The 20,431-nt window shown below is 47.1% G+C and overlaps 1 protein-coding gene across 2 annotated transcripts in view; it reads right to left on the bottom strand.

The window, feature by feature from the left end:
- Positions 1–20,431, bottom strand: part of LOC126548419 (uncharacterized) — a 115,244-nt gene that overhangs the window by 28,221 nt on the left and 66,592 nt on the right. For both annotated transcript variants that reach the window (XM_050196560.3, XM_055063704.2), the window contains exon 2: positions 843–1,050. In XM_050196560.3, the coding sequence (XP_050052517.1) occupies positions 843–1,050 (208 nt within the window). The remainder of the gene's footprint in view (positions 1–842; positions 1,051–20,431) is intronic.

Raw genomic sequence — 20,431 nt, 5'->3', positions numbered from 1 at the left:
GGTAAACCTTCCCTGATGTCGAAATAAACCCACATGGCGTGGGATCCATGCTTAAGGAATTTCAAAAGCAAAGGCGCCGCGAAGTTTCTGAGGTTGTTTTTCTTCAGGAAACTGATCCACTCTGATTTCGTTACGTTGCATATATACAATTCCTACACTGTGACAAAAACTCCTTAAATAGATCAGGACCGCTAGATTTGAAAATTATACGTCGCTACGTTCTGCGAGGGAATACCGCGGTACTGAAAAAAAATGAAAGGGGTTCGTAGTTTAAATATGAGCAAAGGAACGTTATATTTACACTGGCTTCGTAGTTCTAAAGACCCTGAAAGTTTTCCTCATTCATGAGCTAGGACACGTGCAAAGGAAAATCCTCTGAAAACTAGGAGAAGAAAAAAAAGCGAAGCACTTGATGTCACGCCGACATTACAGGAAAGAGACGAGGGATCGCTAGGCAAGCGCCTGCATGGCTTCATTCGTCTTCTTGGGGTCACGTAAATCTGAGTCCGGCGTGTCCTATTTCTTTCTTTCCCGCGAACGTTCTCTCCGTTTCTCTATTCTGCCACCTAAGAACCTCAAAAGCATGTGCGACCCCCGTCCTTTGCGGCCTTAGAAGAGGGGAAATTCAAAGAAACCATTTGGCCTATCCATTCACCTATAGATATCTCAGCATATGCACTGCACGCCCCGTCTCGGGGCGCATAAAGGATCAACGATTCAGTACAGACTATAGTCGTTAAGTTGTCCCTGGTGAAACCTGTTTACAAGCAGTGTCTGCCACGAAAAAAGGTCCAGATGAACGTGGCAGATGTTGGAGCACGATCAGTACAGCCAGTACTCACGCAGGAAGGCCTCGAGGTCTCCCTTGAGGTTCGTCAGCGTCTGTCGTGTGCGGTCCAAGACGAGGCTCTTGTGGTCGTCGCCGCCTCCCATCAAGAGGTCCGACTCGGAGGGCATCCATGCTGCGAGCACCACGCGCAGGAAGGCGATCTCCTTGCTCGCCTCGTACAGCCTCCCCGACAGCAGGATGAGTGCCAGGAAGGACAGCCCCTGCAAAGCACGCAAACCGCGCCGGTCGGCCATGCGTCAGTGAGCGCGCAGGTACCAAACACCATCGAGAAACAAACGGTGAAATTATGCATGGTAATTATAAAGCGCTACGCGTACGGGTATACCAAAGTGAAAGCATTTCGAGTTGCACAACATGCTCGCAATTAAAGTCAGATGTTTGAAGATGAGTCGTGCACGTGCGCACGACACTTCCAAATGCATGGACACATCGTGCGCAGTCGCAATACAAATTTGTAATAATAATAATAATAATAATAATAATAATAATAATAATAATAATAATAATAATAATAATAATAATAATAATAATAAAGAAAGCCGATAGCCCGTACCGTGCTACTTTCCTACTTTAGGCGCTTGTCTCGAGCTCAGTTCCGCACATTACCATACAAAAATTATGACATGCTGCGCCTTCCCGCCCATATCCTAAACGACATTTTTTTCGAAGACGAACATCCTTGGACCATGGTCGTGTGCGTCGCTGCCGCAGTAAGCAATGGCAGCATTACTGCAGTACCTCCAGCCTAAAGTTCTATGCGACCATTTATAGACTTGCTGCGCATATTCACATGTGCGCGCAAACTAGTGCTCTTTCCCTCTTCTTTTTTTTCCTCTATTTGTCCGCCCCTTCCCCTGTAGTGCTGGATATCAAACCGGACGTTCGTCCGTTTAACCATTTCTGCCTTTCCTTTCTCCTATCTATCTATCTATCTATCTATCTATCTATCTATCTATCTATCTATCTATCTATCTATCTATCTATCTATCTATCTATCTATCTATCTATCTATCTATCTATCTATCTATCTATCTATCTATCTATCTATCTATCTGTCTATCTATCTATCTATCTATCTATCTATCTATCTATCTATCTATCTATCTATCTATCTGTGACATGCCCTCCTTTCTTTGTGTGTAGGGGTTCTTGTGCTCGCTTCTTCAGCAAAGCTTGATCTATATACTTGTGTTTTTAGTATTCAAAGAAGTGGCTGGTATGTTCTTCTCGAGATGCCAGGCTCTCCACCTTCTTCCTTCTTAAACTAGGGATACCTATATCTTTTGACTTTGCGAAGTAACGCTGTGCCAGCATATGTGACGCTGGTAAATATTTCGGCATGATGTCTGTAATATGTCACCAGCGTCGGTCCCTTTACCCTGAATTCGTCTACTGTAGCGGCCTCCCTTCTTGGTGCTAACAAGCATTCCGGTGAAAAAATTAAATAAATTTGATGTATACCTGAAATGTTTACAGGAGGTATTCAGAGACCTGGAGTGGGAAGAATTGGGGATAAAAGTAGATGGAGAATACCTTAGTAACTTGCGATTCGCTGATGATATTGCCTTGCATAGTAACTCAGGAGACCAATTGCAATGCATGCTCACTGACCTGGAAAGGCAAAGCAGAAGGGTGGGTCTGAAAATTAATCTACAGAAAACTAAAGTTTTGTTTAACAGTCTCGGAAGAGAACAGCAGTTTACGATAGCTAGCGAGGCACTGGAAGTGGTAAGGGAATACATCTACTTAGGGCAGGTAGTGACCACGGATCCGGATCATGAGACTAAAATAATCAGAAGAATAAGAATGGGCTGGGGTGCGTTTGGCAGGCATTCTCAGATCATGAACAGCAGGTTGCCATTATCCCTGAAGAGAAAAGTATATAACAGTTTTGTCTTACCTGTACTCACGTACGGGGCAGAAACCTGGAGGTTTACGAAAAGGGTTCTACTTAAATTGAGGACGACGCAACGAGCTATGGAAAGAAGAATGATGGGTGTAAGGTTAAGGGATAAGAAAAGAGCAGATTGGGTGAGGGAACAAACGCGAGTTAATGACATCTTAGTTGAAATCAAGAAAAAGAAATCGGCTTGGGCAGGACATGTAATGAGGAGGGAAGATAACCGATGTTCATTAAGGGTTACGGACTGGTTTCCAAGGGAAGGGAAGCGTAGCAGGGGGCGGCAGAAAGTTAGGTGGGCGGATGACATTAAGAAGTTTGCAGGGACAACATGGCCACAATTAGTACATGACCGGGGTAGTTGGAGAAGTATGGGAGAGGCCCTTGCCCTGCAGTGGGCTTAACCAGGCTGATGATGATGATACCTGAAATACAATTTTGTTTTCCCTCGGTTCCTTTCTTATTGAACTGTTAAACTACCCAACGTCTGCATCAAACTGTTTGTGTGGGCGTGCGTGTTTTGTAAGCGTTTAAATTACTTTAGCCTCACATTTGAACCAGAGTCAGCTAACGTACCTAATGTACAGAATTGTACAGCATTTGCGGAAAAGGGAAGCCATTGCGAACATGACCGCCGCTGACTCCGCAATGTCTACTCGCTCTTCTGTTGCACCAGCACTGCTGCAAAGCACGAGAGAGAGAGAGGCGAACCCTCGACCTCATTGTGCATACCTTTCGAAGCCCAGAAGTTGCATGGGCGCGACACGACGCATGCAGGAATCAGCAACACTTGTGCTAATATTGGTTTCGTTGCTTTTGAAAAAGGATGCTCGTTTCCTGCTTGAAAAAAAGGCTTCCGGAATACGGGGTGATCATTTTTAACTTTTACGGAATTTTTTAATGCGGCTTGCTGCCGATAATATAATTCTAGTCCTTGACCTTGATTATTAAGAGAGGCGGACATTAGTTTCTCGTGAAATAGAAACACATGTTCGACTAATTAACGCGAATTCATCAAATAACTTCTTAATTAAATAATTTGGGACATACATTGCAATTTACGAATTGTAGCCGGTGAGTTTGAAAGGCGTATCCACTTGGAATGAATTTCCAGAATGATAACAGTTCGGAGATAGGCGCCATCAAACTCGCCATAAAAATCCATTGTTCCACTTACTTATATTAGGAAAACTCTCTCTTATGCATTGAAGCAAGAAATTAACTAGAATGCCCATGTATTTCGTCCCACACTTTGGGAAACATCTTGAAAATGGTTTCATCCTGGAAATTCATTTCAAGCGGATACGTGCCACAAGTTCACCGACTACTATTCGTAAATTTTAATATGTGTCGTAAGTCACTCAATTAGGAAGTTAATTAGTAAAATTTTGGTAATTAGTTGAATGTGTGTTTCGATTTCTCGGGCTAGTAATACCCGCCTCTTCGAATAACGCAGCACAAGAAGAAGAATTATGCTATTTGCTAGAAGCGACTTTTAAAAAATTCCGTAAAACTTAAAAATGATCACCCCGTATGTTCCTTATGAGAAAACGAGAAATGCTTTAATCAGAGCTGGAGATATTAGTTTATCCAAACGCCTTACATGCTACTCAAAATGGTTAGGGATGAACATAAAATAATTCCAGCAAAAACTAAAGCAAGTCTGCAAAAGCTAGATAAAAAAACGCCCCACCGAAGCACTCCTCTATGCTCCCCGGACACAAACACTTTTGCAAAGAACCGCCTCGTCGCTAGCTCATTAGTCACACGAAAACCGAACGGACCTCTGGCGCTGTTTAACATGGTGACAGAGGGAAGACCGTGCGGCTTGAACAGTTTTCGGGTGTTTGGGGGCGTCGATAGAAACTCCAGGTTTACCATGCAGAGCCTGGGCGCTCGGACAGCCACGTGCTTTCCGCAGACTTCGTACAAGTGCCCATTTTCTGTGTGACGGCAGTCCACCATTATTATGAACACGCGTAAGCACAACCCCCGCTCCTCCGTGTCACGCCAGCTGCGGGTATTGTGGACACCGGCGGCAGCAGCTTCGATAGGCTGCGCAAGCGAACATTCAGCGCGATAATGAAACTATGGCGCCGCATACGCCATGCCGTCCGCTACACAGCCCTTCGCGACACGCAGCGGAGAGATCTGGTCGCTCTTTTCAAGGACAAGTTGTTAAGGCCTGGCAAGTGACGCCGAATTCGTTGTTGACTAGGGACTATGGGATGGCCAGCTGTCGCTGCTATGAATAAGCAAGCTCCCTCGTGGCAAGCCGCTAAGCGCCCGCCTCTGTCAGCAGACGGCGTGGGCCAGGCAGCGCTAATTCGCGCTTTCGCAGTGCGTGGAATGTGCTGCCGCCGGCGTCCGCGACTCACGCGGAGCACAGCGCGAGCCCAACTTTCGTGTGCGCGCTATAAGAGTGCACCGCCCAGTACTACGCAGTAGAGGTAATTAAATTGAATGCCGGGTTTTTTTTTTTTTTACGTGCCAAAATCACGATGTGATTATGAGGCACGCCGTAGTGGGGGCACTACGGATTGATTTTCACCCCCTATAGGGTTCTTTAACGTGCACCCAATGCACTGTACACGGGTGCTTTTGCGTTTTGCCCCCATCGAAATGCGGCCGCCGTGGTCGGCATTTGATCCCTGCGCCCTCGGGCCTATAGCAGCGCCACGCTAAAGCCACGATGCCACCACGGCGGGTACTGCAAGTACTATACTAAGCCGGAATGAAACGGGCACGGCAAAAAGAAAAAAAATTACAGGATCTCTTAAGATCTCTGTTAAGAGGTGAACGGCGAAAGCCTACTCTTCCTCCTTTTTGATCCTCCTCTTTCTCTTTGCCTCTTCTCTTTCTCTTCTTTCTTTTAGTCATTGCTGCTCACAACTAAGCATTTTTAGTCATTTGTAATCAAATGTGGTCATTACAAGCCGTCGTTAGACATATTGGTCATTTCGGAGTCATTAGTAGTCATTATTAGTATCTAGTCATTATTAACCTCTACCAGTCTCTATTGTAACGTTATCATTCAGTAACTGTCACTACCAATCATTTTTCATTCTTTAATCTGTCATTAATCTGTCTTCATATGGCGTGATGACGCTTCGGCGGACACTCTGGCGGTCAGGTCTGCTGACACAAACTTCAGCATGAACCTAGAAAGGCTTTCACCTTAAAAAAAAATAACGAGGGTTCTTCTCACTAACGTACCGAACAATAGTAGCGTTCGAAGTGGATGACGTGAATTACATTTTCCAATTTTCGCGATGAAGACGCTATACACTTCATTCTCCTCTGTCTGCGCAGTAATTCACCTTACGACCACCACTGCTTCCTCTGAGACGTTGGTCAGTCAGACCACGAAGGTGTCTTAGCCGAGCCGTGGCGAAAGCGCAGGCGCTCACACACCGCATACACAGCCATGGCCATTCTGCGCAAACCGCCGCTCAAAGAGGAGGTCTCCGTTCGGAGCCAGTGGAAGGACACCGCGAAATACTAGTGGAGCCGACGTAAGCTGTGCGTCTCTCGACCGACTCCTCGAGGCGTACACACGAGTCATTATTTCATACAGGCACAAAAGTGATCCTCTAAAGACCAATGCTCCCTCAAACACTGTGAGAAAATCGTGGAACACGTATTCATACTTCCACGCTCGCCAATATTAGTGTGACTGGCGTGACTCCCACTCGTATTCTGAGTTCGGAGGCTCAACATGTTTACCGGTCCGCTATCTATACTGATATACTAAAACCCATTCCATCTCGTTCTTCGTCCAGCCATGTAAAGAGCGGAATGGCCCTGCCGACACTGCCGTACTCTTGGGCGCTATAACGTAAAACTATTCCAAACTTTTCTATTCCAATTCTGCAATCAGCCCTTCGCGATTGGTCAAAAACTTTTTTGGACCACCCTTAGTTCAGCTGTGTCACGCGATGTCACGAAAACCGCGATAGCTTCCCATCTGATATTACAGGTACACACTGATTATGCATGATTTCACCGAACGAAAGAAAAATAGTGATTTCTGATTCGACGCCTTTTCGCCGTTAGCCTTCGGCTATTGGTCAAAACTTTTCGGCTGCACCCACTTCACCTGCCTGTCACGCGACGTCACAAAACCGCAAAAACTCACCGCGTCAATGTGACGTGTACGTGTTAAAGATGCATTAATATGCCGAACAAAACTGAGTTTTCTTCGGAGTAGCCGCAGGCTGCCCCGTTCCGAAAGGAATAAAAGATGGCTGCCGCCAATCGCTCCAGCACTGGCTACTCGCCCCTGCCGAAGAGCCGGAGACTCTATATCATTTGCGTATAATAAAACTTTTTGTCTGTCCGTGTAACGTTTTCGAGCACTTTCGGCACGTTTACGATCTCGTTATGCCAAGTATTCTTAGCTGCGGATCCGTTTTAGCGTCATTCTTAAGCTTCCGTTGCATGCCGCCGCGATTTTCGACCAGCCACCGCAAGCTAAGTAAGGGAAAGCGGACCAGTCAAAGACGCCGGCACCACCCTCTTCATCCGGTTATCGATTTTCAGTGCAGTGGCTAAGCCCCACGAATCCCTCTCCACTTGAGCGTACTCCTCGCCTCTTGTCAGCCAATGAGATAAGACAAGCCGCTCAGTGTAGGCAATGTTATTCGTTTTTAAAGCAAAGAAAAGTGACCTCCTATGAAGGAAGAGAGCGCTTGATTGGTCTGTTCAGACAACCCTGCGCGTGACCGCCCGATGCTTGCGTCGGCGGTTGCGCAAATTTGACGCCAGGAGAATGGAATAAAAACATATTGGAATATTTTTACGTTATAGGGCCCCTTATTTCAAGCACTTCGCTGAAGATCTATATTCTACGAGCGTGATAGCCCATGTAGTCGTCATACAAAACCCTATAGTCTGCTAGGTCTCTGAAGTAAATGAAATAGCCATGCCATCACAGCACTTTCAAGTGGAGGAGGAGGAGGAGTAATTGAGCGAAATAACCTTTCTAGTTTGCGTACCTTGCGCTTAATTTTGACTCTATATCAAGTGTGAGGTTTTGAAAGAAGCATTCTACACCCACGGCCGCAGTAGTGACAGGCTCTCTGAACCGCAAGAAGCTCGGAGGTCGTGGGGTTACATTTCTTCCCGGCTTTAGGGAGCCTCGTTTTGACGGATTCAGTGTAGGGGCCGCACGGCGAAGTATCCACTGTGACTTGCAATTCTAAGGAGGATGCGTTATCCGCAATGTTGTTTGTTTGTATTTGTTTTTGTTTTATTTTTCGGAGATCCCTAACTCTGAAAGCTTTTGCGGTCACGGGTACAGGTTGCCGAATTGAAATCTTGCGGCTTTGTGGAGGCCATAGAGCTCGCGCCAGGTAATCAAAGATGTTTGCACGTAAGGGCCCTTCGTGAACTGCGGTAGTATAGTTAACTATCCTAATTGGCCAGCGCAGTTATGCAGATGAATTATGAATTCCTCTCACGTGTGAATATGTTTGTGTGAACTCGAAACCTCATCGGCTAACGCCGGCTCTACTCTGCAATGCTGCACAGACTAGTACAACAAGGCAAGCGCCTAAATTTTCTGCCGATGAAATTTAACGTAGGCATAACAGTCTCGTCTTCTTTCTTTTTTTTTTTATACGTCTGAGCGACCGCATGCGGGGAAAATGACCGCAATCCTGTTTGTCGTTCGCACGTTACACTGTCTAGTTTGAGAAAGCTGAACTGAACGCGCAAGCACGGCTGCCCTTCTTTTGGCAACAAAGAGGGTTGGCTAAACATATAGAATATAAAACTCCACCGATGCGCATTTGTTTATGCGCTTTCCTGGATATAACGTCGCTGAAGGTTATGTACTTATCACTCATCCCGATTCATACAATTCCATTTGATGCGTTTAAGACTACTAAGCTTCCTGTCTGCGATTCCATGAAAAACATGTTACGATTCCATGAAAAACATGTTAGGAGGGCTGTGTCGTACAAGTATCTAACAACAATAGCTGCAACCTTCTCGATCGGAGCACGCGTCGGACAATCTGGATAGCTGCAGCGAACCGTGAACTGGAACGCTGCTTCCCGCATTTTCGCACGCGTGGCGCGCTGCAGAATGTGGAAGCCGTTAACTGCGCTGATCGCAAGTTTCACGGCGAGCGGCGTGGCAAAGCGTGCCTGTTCTCGACACATATTCAGCACCCGGAGGATCATCCTGTGCTAACTCAAATTACTCCGTAGGTATTCTATGCTGGTTCCATGCACGTGTGCTACTTCGGTACTTCGGAATTCAGTATCTCCCTTAAAATCACTAACTTTCATTTTGTTCCAGCAATATTGCTAGCGTCTCTAATGACTAGAGTATTCGACTGGTGTATTCGACTAGAGCTTGCCGCTTCTTGCATTTCCCAAGAGAGAATGAGAGAAACAAAAAGGGAAAGGTACGGATGTCAACCAAGGACGTGCCGGTTGGCTACCCTACACTTGGGGAGGGGAAAGAGGAAGAATAGATAAGAAGGAGAGAGAAGAAAAATAATAAAGAGTCAATCATTCACAGTGTCAGTGGCAGAGGAATGTCCACTGTCACAAGCGCTAGTACAGTTCAGTAGCCTTCACGAAGGGCAGAAGGGCTTTTCTGGCCTTTCGCATGCAAGAATGCATAGGCTATGATCCCAGGATATTTTCCTCCGAGAGAAATCTATCACCTAGTAGCCTGAGTTTAGCTTGTAGAGTACGTCGTCGAGCATCCAAGGATGGGCAATGACACAGAAGGTACTCTAGCGTCTCCTCGCACCCGCAAAAATTATACACCGCGCTGTTGGTCATTCCTATTAGGAATGAATTGGAATTGGTAAATGCGATGCCCAACCACATGCGACACGATAAAGTTGTTCCTGCATTTTTCAAGAGAGAAAGAGAGAGAGAGAGAAAGGAAAAGTAAAGACAGGGAGGCTAACCAGAGATCATCTCCGGTTAGCTACCCTGTACAGGGGGAGGGTCAAAGGAATGCGATAGTTGAGAGAGAGAAAGAGTTTTAAAAAAAATGGGGGGAAAAACATGCACGCACACGCACGTACGCACGAACTGTTTCTGTGAGCACTGTCACGCAGTCTGCAAAAGCGTTCCTATAGTGTTACTCAGTGTCACCGTACAATCCTACGTCACAGTGCACAGTCACAATTTGTCAGAAAGTCCCGTGTCTTTTAAGTACCGCCGCAGCGCCTTCATAGCGGATCGCGTTGATGTCTGCGTAGGCCAGTTTCCACGGATGTTGTTTTCTGTTATTGGGCGCTTGTCCAGTTTGTCGAGGGTGGCTGAGAGAACTGCTCTTTGCGGGTTGAAACGAGGGCACTCGCCAAGAAGGTGCGCGATTGTTTCATCTCTCCCTTCATACACTCTATTTTCTTCGCTACTCTTTTTATCCCTTTCCCCTCACCCGTACAGCGCCGTGGAGGTGCCCTCGCAGGAGAGGCAGTAACGGCGCTGTACAATTATCTCTTCCTTTTCCCCTGTAAAACCACTCACACTCACACAGTTGCGTCGTGTAAGGTCGGCCAGAATACTGAGCTGTAAATTAGGGTCCAGGGTATGAGGGCGTGCACATGTGAACCCGGATGAATTCCACTGAGCTAATGTCAGGTCACGCGCAAGTGCGGAAAGTTTTCTCGGTGCGTCGGCTCTCGAAAGTTGAATGGCAACGCAGTTGACGCCGTCATGGGCAGATCGGGCAGCTGCGTCTGCTCGATCATTGCCCTGTATGCCACAGTGACTAGGCAACCACTGATATATTATATCGTGTCCTTCGTCAACTATGCGATGGTGGTCTTCTCTGATCTCTGCGACGAGCTGCTCATGTGATCCAGGGCGCATTGCTGAGAGTACACTCTGTAGGGCTTCCTTGGAATCACAGAAGACTGACTATGCATGGGGTGGTTCCTCCTGAATGAAATGAAGAGCCGCACGCAGGGCTACCAGTTCAGCAGCTGTCGTTGATGATACATGTGACGTTTTTAGCTGTATTTTGGCGGATCTTGTTGGTATCACCACAGCAGCAGCTAAACTTGCAGGCGTGACTGAGTTATCGATGTTAACGTATACGCGGCCACCTCATGTAATGTAGGCCTAATGTGGCCTGCTTCAGGGCAAACGACGGCATGTTAGCTTTCCGCGTGATTCCTGGGATTGAGAGGCGTATTCCAGGTTTGCGCAGGCACCATAAAGGTGAGGATTTTTCAAAGTTCCTTTAAAGGATATTGGGGTGAGGGGAATTTCTTTAATGAAAGACCACTCCGGCATCTTGGACTGCATTTCTTTCTGTTTTAGTTTTTCTCTTTATATTTTTTTAACGTGGTAGCTCTTGTGGGGTTTTCAGTCCTCCAAGTGTTCGTAATCCATAACCATACAAGTTACGGTACGCAATATCGAATTGCTGTGGTTGCTTGCCTGGAGGTAACCATAGTGAACGAAGCGAGCTGCACCTTTTATTCTGCTGAACACTTTTATGATGAAGAAATTGCGGTCACTGACCTAGTAAAGGTGACATAACACAGAGACGTTTTGGGACCCGTACGGGTTCCCTGATCACACTAAAAAAAACGTATCTGTGTTATTTCACCTTGACTTGGTCAGTGACCGCAATTTCTTCATCATCATGTTACCTGACCAGACGAACTTTCGTCGAACCCTTGACTACATGAACACTTTCATGTAGCATGTACGGAACAACAGAAAGCTGTGTCGGGAGTTTTTCATGTCGCTCTACAATTTTCTCACTGAGGCTTTTTATCTAATTATAATATTTAGGAAGGTCATTATTGAATTATGGCTAATTATGTAATTAGGGGGCAAACAATATTACCTTGGCTCTGTCCAGCTACGTGGCATTTGTATATTTTTTAAACCTCGGTGCATGCATCATAGTTGGGACGCCATATATATATATATATATATATATGTGTGTGTGCGTGTGTGTGTGTGTGTGTGTGTGTGCGTGTGTGTGTGTGTGTGTGTGTGTGTGTGCGTGTGTGTGTGTGTGTGTGTGTGTGTGTGCGTGTGTGTGTGTGTGTGTGTGTGTGTGTGTCGACCACCTGCGGCTCTTTGGTGTTCACCCACAGTACAACAGCACCGTACACGAGCGTCTTTAACCACCCACATGGGAATGCGACGGCCGCTAATCAAACCCACGACCTGTACTGCACAACCACGGCGGGTGAGATTAAAATCGGGGAATAAATAAATTAAATGAGAGGAGAACGAAGACAAAGTTGACGTTACCGTAAAAAATACTCACTTCCCCCCTCCCCATGCGCACTTCAATACTAGCACTGTGAAACAGTCACATGGCCAGACAAAAGCTGTTTCACAGTACTCGGTCTGTCTGTTGATTGATTGATTGATTGATTGATTGATTGATTGATTGATTGATTGATTGATTGATTGATTGATTGATTGATTGATTGATTGATTGATTGATTGATTGATTGATTGATTGATTGACAAGTCAGCGAGTGAGCGAACAGTGTCCGTGGTGGGTCAACCTGTTCAGGGCGGGTGTCGGCAGCTGCTTCGTCTATGCTGCATCTCGTGCGTCTCCAAAGGGCGCGAGATATCCAGCGTTACGTCAGCATCCACCGACTTCCATGATTCTGACTCTGTGAACTTATTTCTTTCAGACGAACATGGTTCATTAACCTTGAAAACCGCGGCATTTGGCAGACATAGCACGAAGAGAAAGGCACACTAGCCTTCTCCATTCGTCCGGTGTGTGTCAAGCGCTGCCGTTTTCAAGATGCAGTACCATCTAGCCAGAAAGCCTATATTGTATTATGTCCGCTAACTCCTCCTTTTTTTCTCTCTCTCCGTGATATCTTCATGTCGCATGCGACGCTTACTACAGGACAGCAAGCGTGACGATCTCGCAAACTACACCAGCTGCCTTCATTCGCTTCATTAGTGTCGCTATAGCGCGTCACAAGGGCGATTCTCGCGGGAATAACTCGCGCATATCAGCGAGGTAAACTAATGTAAGCTCATAAATGCATAGAGCACGATAAGATAAAATTTGCCGACGTCTTAAACAAAGCCCACTGCTTCAGAAAGTGCTAGTGGAAGAACAAAAACGCCTCTCAGCGTATTAAAGATTTGTTGTCATGCTGACCAACGTGAGCTGCCTTCTAGCTAGTTTCTGATTCCGCCACTTGTATTCAAGCACGCTACCCTATACTTACGACATAAACAATAGTGGTTCGTTACAACGGCAACAAATCCGCTCACGTGCTATTAGGATCTTGTTGACCGCGCGTAACAGTACGTTCTTTTAAGCATTAGAAAGGCTGTGGCCCCAAAGGATGTCCTGTATAAAATGTATACCCTTATTTTCCTTCTTCTTCGCATTGTTTTGCTCTCTTTCGTTTTTTTTTTGTTTGTTTTTTTCTGATGCGGAAGTGTCAAAGGGCTTACTGAGCTAAAAGCCCGCGTCTGTCATCTGTAGGAGCGAAACGGCGCCTCGTTCTCCGTTGTCCGCGACGCCAAGTCACGAGCGTGCCTCGACGGTGCAGAGCGGGCGAAAGGGAGCACCTGCTGCAGTAATAGTGCGCCAGGGGCTGCCTGTGGCGAGAGGACCCTCGCTCGCATTCCTCGTCCGCACAAGCTCTCGCCTGCGTTCTAACTGCGCCTCGGTAAGGCCAAATCAAAACGCGCCAAGCGTCTCAACGCACACGCTTGTGCGCGAGAAGTTCATAACTCGAAGGACCACTCAGGGGCGTTCAATTGGTCGTTAATGCTTTCGCATTCCAAACTCATAAGAAATGTTCAATTGACTTTCTTTCTCCTTCTTTTGTGAGATCGGACAGACAGACCTCTCACAGTACACAGAATTAAATTGTAAGGTTTTAACGTCCCTTCTAAACTGCACAGTGGGTTACGACTCATAAGGGACGCTGTAGTGGAAGTTGCCGGAGTAATTTTGACTACCTGGGGTTCTTTAAAGTGACACGTGCCGCAGAATGGAAATGAGTGAGGGGGGCGCATAGTGGAGTGAAATAATTTGTGAGGTATAAGTATTCTCAGCTGTACCATTAAAAAAACACATAAATATAGCTCTGGGACCGCCATGACATCGAAAGCACAGCATGTTTTCGAGCATATGCACTAAGTAAGCGAGCAGATTAAAAAAAAAAAAAACACTACTGCAATCGTCTCACCAGTGGCACGTAGAGGCAGGGCAGTTTCTGATCTTCCCGATCCGTGGAGTACATCTCCGTTTTTCTTCGGAAACTTTCGGAGCACTCAGATACACAAAGGTCATTCGCAGTCAATGTCTCTAGTCCTCATGGTGACGCGCAATTTTCTAAAGAACATGGTCACCGTATTCGAGCTGGTACGCGGGCAAACTTGGCAACGCATCCCCACGACCCCGACGCACGGAGTAAGGTTAACGGGTGAAACACGGAGGTCAGAGAGCAATGACAGGAAATGCGAGTCAAGTAAGCCCACCAAACATTGCGATATTAATAGAAACTACCGCATACTCAGGTTCGAGGTGTTACTTATCCACGCTGTGGTACAGCTTCAGTTTAAACTCTGTACATTCGTGTGCATTTGAGCCTGATTTGCCTTCACACTCCTGGCATTCTGTCCAAGTGGAAGATTTGCGCACTAAAACTGACGATACATGTATGTGCAACACCACAGCCGCTCGAATGCTGCTGAGACGATTGGTGAAAAAGCACGAGTTCCTGAAATGTTGAATGCGATAAAGTCAGTAAGATTAATTACGATCTATTGCCACCTCATCCATTCATTTGGTCTCGACAAATTCACGCGCAGCGCGGCAGATGTTTACTGAATATTCGTAAACGGTATCAAGACACGCCTACTTGACCAAAGTTGGAGTTTTCGTTCCATCTGCTCTGTGTGAATAAATATCCTCAAAATTGTCGCAACAATTAAAACCCCATGCCTAGGAACAGAAGAAAAGTATTGGCCTCGAATGGAAAGTAAAGCTATTCGTGACAATTGCTCATCAAAGCATGTTGGTTATAGGAACAATAAAACAACCCATATTGAACGCAGAGAAACCCGTCGCTTATGATACCACATAACAGTCAGACTTCGCAATGTTACAAGATGAATGCACCGCTACGGGAAGATGAATTACCTGTTAACAGCAGAAACTATAGTTCAATTCGAGTCTAAAGAATGAAATGACAAATTATGTGGACAGGAGTGCCAAGAAAAAATAGTTACTCACAGAGATATAGCTTGTCGGCAAATATTCCAAATCCCAATAATTGTCAAAAGCAGGGAGTCCACTTCCAAGAATAATATCGGTGGTCCAATTAAGCGACGCCCAAGTCACACAGTGCGTAGCGCTTTCTTTCGCTGAACAAGAGAGGACAAAATATGCAACATGCCGAAAACTACAGTGAGCGAGCCAGAGGGCGCACGTGTCAGATTGTTGTGCAGACGTCGTCACTAAAACTGAAAAATTTATAAGGTGTTGTATGCAACGACGGCCCTGCGACGCTGTAACACAGTACGTTCTGACGTTCTAGAATGTTCAGTAAACTCCAGAACGTTTTAACGTCCAGTGTACGACACCTGCGCGAAGAATGCACAATATAATAGTGATTTCTTGGAGCAGCCGCACCTAGACGGAACGAGCTGGCCTGGAAGTAGCGTTAGAGGAATGTTATATCACGTAACAACGCTGACCCAAGCACAGGAATCAGTCGGTTTGAAACGCTGAAGGCGTATATAACTGAAAAACTCTTCTGCTAGACAACACAATGTGAGACGATACAGATGAGGTCTACGAAGATATGAATGTCATTGCTACGAAGATTTGAACTTTATCCTTGCCATCAAAAAAGTTAAGGCTCAGTTTGATTATTCCACACATACACAAAATTAAGACACACGTTTTACGTTATAAATACATTCAATGAGAGCCCAGAGAATACGCAAGCGCTCTAGCCCGTATTTTCGCCATAAAGACCTTCACTTGAAACACAAATTCCTTGCAGCCAACGTCGGATAAAAGCTACATGCAGCGCTGTGTATAAAACCGCGATCGTGGCTCCACCACAGGACCCTGCCGCCGAATTTAGCAAGTGGACTGCACGAGCGAGTACTTAAAGCTGAGTGATTGATGCGAGTGATCTGAGCTGCACACATCAGGATGGCGATGAATACCAAGCCATGGCCCAGCCTTTGTTCCGCCTCCGCTGGATGAATCACTCCAGGATTCCAGATACACACCGCACTTCGCCGAGAAGAACAATGGAGCTTGAAATTACAGCGTCGTGCTCTACCATTCCCTTCGGGCCACTCACTGCGGAAAGACAAAACGTCCGCAGCCAACGGTTGCCTTTCGCTGCCACATAAAACACGTGTCGGCTTGTCCACACGCAGCAAGAGTAGCACGCACAACGCGGGATCGCGCAGCACACGACCCACGGTCCTAGCCCGAGGAAACGCCGGAGGCGTCTAAACGGCCGCAGCGCAAACTGGGGAACACGCGTCGGCCAACCCGCCGGCGCTTCGCGACAGGAATGAGGGCATTCCCGGAACCCGTCGAGGCCCGCAACAGACGGACGGACGCGCGCAATCCGATCGTGACATCTGACCGGTTGCCCGGCCGTTCGACCTCAGCAAGCAGCAGCAGCCGGCGCACGGTGGCGTTCTGGGGAAGCGAGGAGGAGGAGGAGGCCGTCGAAGACGCGCAGAAAACTTCCGCTCTGCTCAGTGTGCGCAGCTAGGTGTGCGGAACAAACGAATGGTAGGGGCTGGCCCAAGCAGCAGCGACTTCGGCGGTTCCGTCCGGCGTACGTAGCCGAGGCGAGAAGGTTTTCGCGAAAAGATAAAAAAGAAAGGAAGAAAGAAAGAAAACGATCGGGTAAGGAGGGCAGACGGGCTACCTGGGCTACCGTGAAGTCGAGTTTCAGCGATTTCCTTCGCGCGAAAGCCAGCGGTGGAAACAGGGGAAGGAGGAGAGACGAGGTCGGGCCCGTTTCTCTCTCTTCATTATCCTGCCTGCGGAGCGGTTGTCTGCAGAGACACTTGCCGGTGTTTACTCTTTTCTCACTGCCAGCAACTGCGAAAATTTGAACCCTGCCCGAGCAGAGGAATGCAAATTCAAGCACGGCTTGTGGGCTGAAGGCGCTACCCAGTCATCTGCAGTGAGGTTAACGCATACACTCGCTGAGGACGTGTCGGGTGCCAAAGCCAGGAGGTCAAGATCATGTTTTACATTCTTCTCCCCTCTATCGTTCCGGCAGAAAAAGAACGAATGCGGAGGAAGAATGCAAACTCGGAAGGCGGTGTGGGCCGCATGGAATGGCAAACACAAGTCGTCGTTCGGAAGTTGGATGCACGGACGCGTCGCTGATTCAACGAAACTGCGCCGTCTTGAACGTCTGACCTAAATGTTCCGGCACGCCGAGGTCGAGTTTAATGTGCTTGTAACACGAACGAACGGCGAGGAGGAGACAAGAAGGCTCGGCATGAAACACGTTAGCGTGCTCCTTCCGAACAAACGACAGATAAATGGGGCTGTTCTAGGCGCAGCAACAAATACTTCTGTTCCGGGCAGCGGATACATTAACGGCTCACGTTATTTCATTTAGAGGTCACCAAAGTCGCACTGGCGAGGCATAATAAGAATACCGTGCCCTTAGGAGATAAAGGTAAAGACGGCAGAGCCGCTATCCTTAGGGCTACTTTTTTTAATGCACTCTAACGCCGAAATGCTATGCTGTGGGCTATTAGGCACCTCGTAGGGGAGAGCTCCGGTTGAATTTTGACCACCTGGGTGGCGATACTCAAGCGACGCCTTTTCCGATGCTATGACTTTTCACGCTTGTCGCACTTCGTAAGCGGTCAGAGCGACACTTCGCCCATGTTATGAATGCGATGAGCTGGCCGTGAATGGTGGATGATAAGAGTGGCATACAATCGGGCGGAAGGCATCGCCACAAAAGCGCGGCCGCGGGCTTCATTAACATGCGCCTAAAGCACGGTACACGCGCGTTCTAGGAGCCAGGCATGCGCTACAATAGAGTTGCGACAGGGTCCGGCGATGATCACACCGGCACGGTCTCACAGCGTGGCTTAGATACTTTTTACAAACACCGAGTGACGACATGTACTGTCTGACAGCATGTCCGGTCACGCGCGCAGTACCTGAAAACTCTTCGCGTTCAACCCAATAACTGAAGCAGGAAACAGCTCCCGTGATTAAGTTTTTTCAGTTTACTTAATGGCGTCAATGGAGGCCATGTGCCCGTCTTTCGGGAAATCCACGCATTCATTAAATGCGATTAGCATTATTTGGAAACTACACCCACTTTGCAGTATGTCTGTCTGTCCGCGCCTAACCTATTTCCCGCCAACTTCAGTCGCTGAGTAGTTCAAGATCCAATGGGTGGGGCATCGGGCTGCTGTTCTGAGGGCACCGAGCCTGAAATCAGCCGTTCGACCAACTTGCCGCTCTTCAATGAACCTCTTTTAAGCCAACTTGGGTCACTGCGCCACTTTTCAGTCACAAGAGAAATCCTTTAATATTTATCCAATGCTGGGCGGAATCGAACCCGCGTCATATGTACACCCTGTACATATGACACGGATTCGCGCGCCGCTACTCAAGGGCTCCCAAGCGAATAACCACGGATACACGGCTTGACTAGCGGCGGCAGCTCGATACGGGGCCGCTGATGCATTGATAAGCGTAGCAGAGTCTTGTACGATGCGACGATAAGAGAATGCAGCCGTATATCTTTCAATGGTTGCTTGTAGGCGATTGAGTAACGGCGTGCGAGTGCGCATCTATTTCGTATTTCACGTATTTCGCGGGCTTTTGTTTTTTCTTGGATAGAACAACCAGGACAACTTCAGCCAACAAATAAATGCTTGATTCGGAGGTTATTTAAGATGCCCTACAACATTGTAATTTATATGCTTGCGATTCATACAATAATTAAAAGTTCGCTAATTAAAATTCATTATTTACGTAATACTTCGTGATGAAAAAAATACTGGCCGTAAGCGCATGCGACTACGGCTAATATGCAGTCGGTACGATTTCTCTAGTGTTCCTGGCTATTTTTAAAATCTTGGTCCAAGTTAGCAGGGACACCATGTATATTCAGACAATCTTGCCTAAAGATATTAATTCGCACACGCGCCACACGCCGACTTCGCGGCGGCGCTGCTAGATGGCGCAGCGTGTCCAGAGGGATGTGCGAGAGAGGATCCCGGCTGCAGTACACGCGTCGTACATGGCGCGTTTCGGCAGTGGCAATACGGAGTGTAATCGCATTAACGTTGACATCATCGTCAGATGGGTTCAGCCGAATTATTGTTTATGCGATAGAATTACGCAGATCAAAACTGGGCCGTTGCATCCGTGTTTGTAGCGCGGGTCAATCTAGGAGTAGTCGAAAATGTTGGTGGGCCGATCTTATTAGCCATGCACGATACGCGTCCTCACCAGAGAGAGAAAGAGAGAGGTTGCATATAAGGCAGGGATGTTAACCAGAGGTAGTTCCAATTGGCTACCGTGGTGGGGGAGAAGGTGGCCAGAGCTTTTACAAGATATAATATGCAGATCAAAAAGTGGGCCTTCGGCGTTGAACTGAGATACTCTGGGTACAACGAAGTACGGAGCATATTTCACCTAGTCCTGCCAGCGCTTCTGTGTTGAAGAAGCATCTGAGCAGCATGAAAAGAAGACGGTTTCCTCATGCGGATGTAGAGCAGTTGGTCTTCCCGGAAGCACATTAACAAGCGCTGCGATTACGCTAGTTGGTACAGATTCATATTTTCAGATAGTGCAAGAGAGACTAAATACTCCCGAGAAGACCACGAATAGTGCGCAAGGAAGTGTCAGGCATTCTGCCGACATTTCTCCTAGAAAGAGAGAGGGATCAACTTTTATGTTCAAAATACGACATTGCCTGAGCCGTCGTCGCTTGTAATACATTAGGCGTTGCTTTGACAAATTTTGTGGACTCGCGGAAAAAGACGGTCAGGTGGAGCAACAGCCTGACCAGTCTGTCAGGCTAACCCTGTCTGTAGCAACACGATCACCACAGGCTTTCGGCGATGTAGGGGGGTATGTCCTCGACGGAGCAACTGGCGGGGTAAGAGCAACGACGTGTAGGAGAAGGAGCAGCGGAGCGATGTGACGTAAGAAGGCATGTGACCGGGTGAGCAGCGGTGGTTGCGTGAGTGTGCAGCGAGCGCACAGTATTTCGTGGAGCTCTCTCCCACACTGCGCTGTATGGGAGTGGTTGTAGCAAAGCGATATATATGGCAGTGCTTATTAAGTGATAAGTATTGCCAGTATGCATTGATCTCTATAGCGGTAACTGGATGGTATGTCATACAGCAATAGATGTGGTGTATAGCACGTCTCGTGCCTGGGAGAAAGAAAAAAAAACAAATTTTCTGCTGATATGCTTCTGTGGAAAAGATGATGACAATCTAGAAACGAAGACAGGAGTAGGTATTGATAGCAGCAGTATATCTTGATGTCATAATACACAGGTGACCATGAGGTAGGAGAAGTCATCCGGATGTCAATATATAATCACGGAATAATAGGATCTCATTATGCTATCGCATTAAGGTCACTCGAGTGAAGCATGATGACTTCCAAGCTTTTTTTTTTTTTTCTAGTCTGTGCCGTTCTGTTGCGTGCTGACC

This window comes from Dermacentor andersoni, chromosome 1, assembly GCF_023375885.2.
Source record: "Dermacentor andersoni chromosome 1, qqDerAnde1_hic_scaffold, whole genome shotgun sequence".
Classification (NCBI taxonomy): Eukaryota; Metazoa; Arthropoda; class Arachnida; order Ixodida; family Ixodidae; genus Dermacentor; species Dermacentor andersoni.
This window is presented reverse-complemented; position numbering and strand designations above follow the sequence as displayed.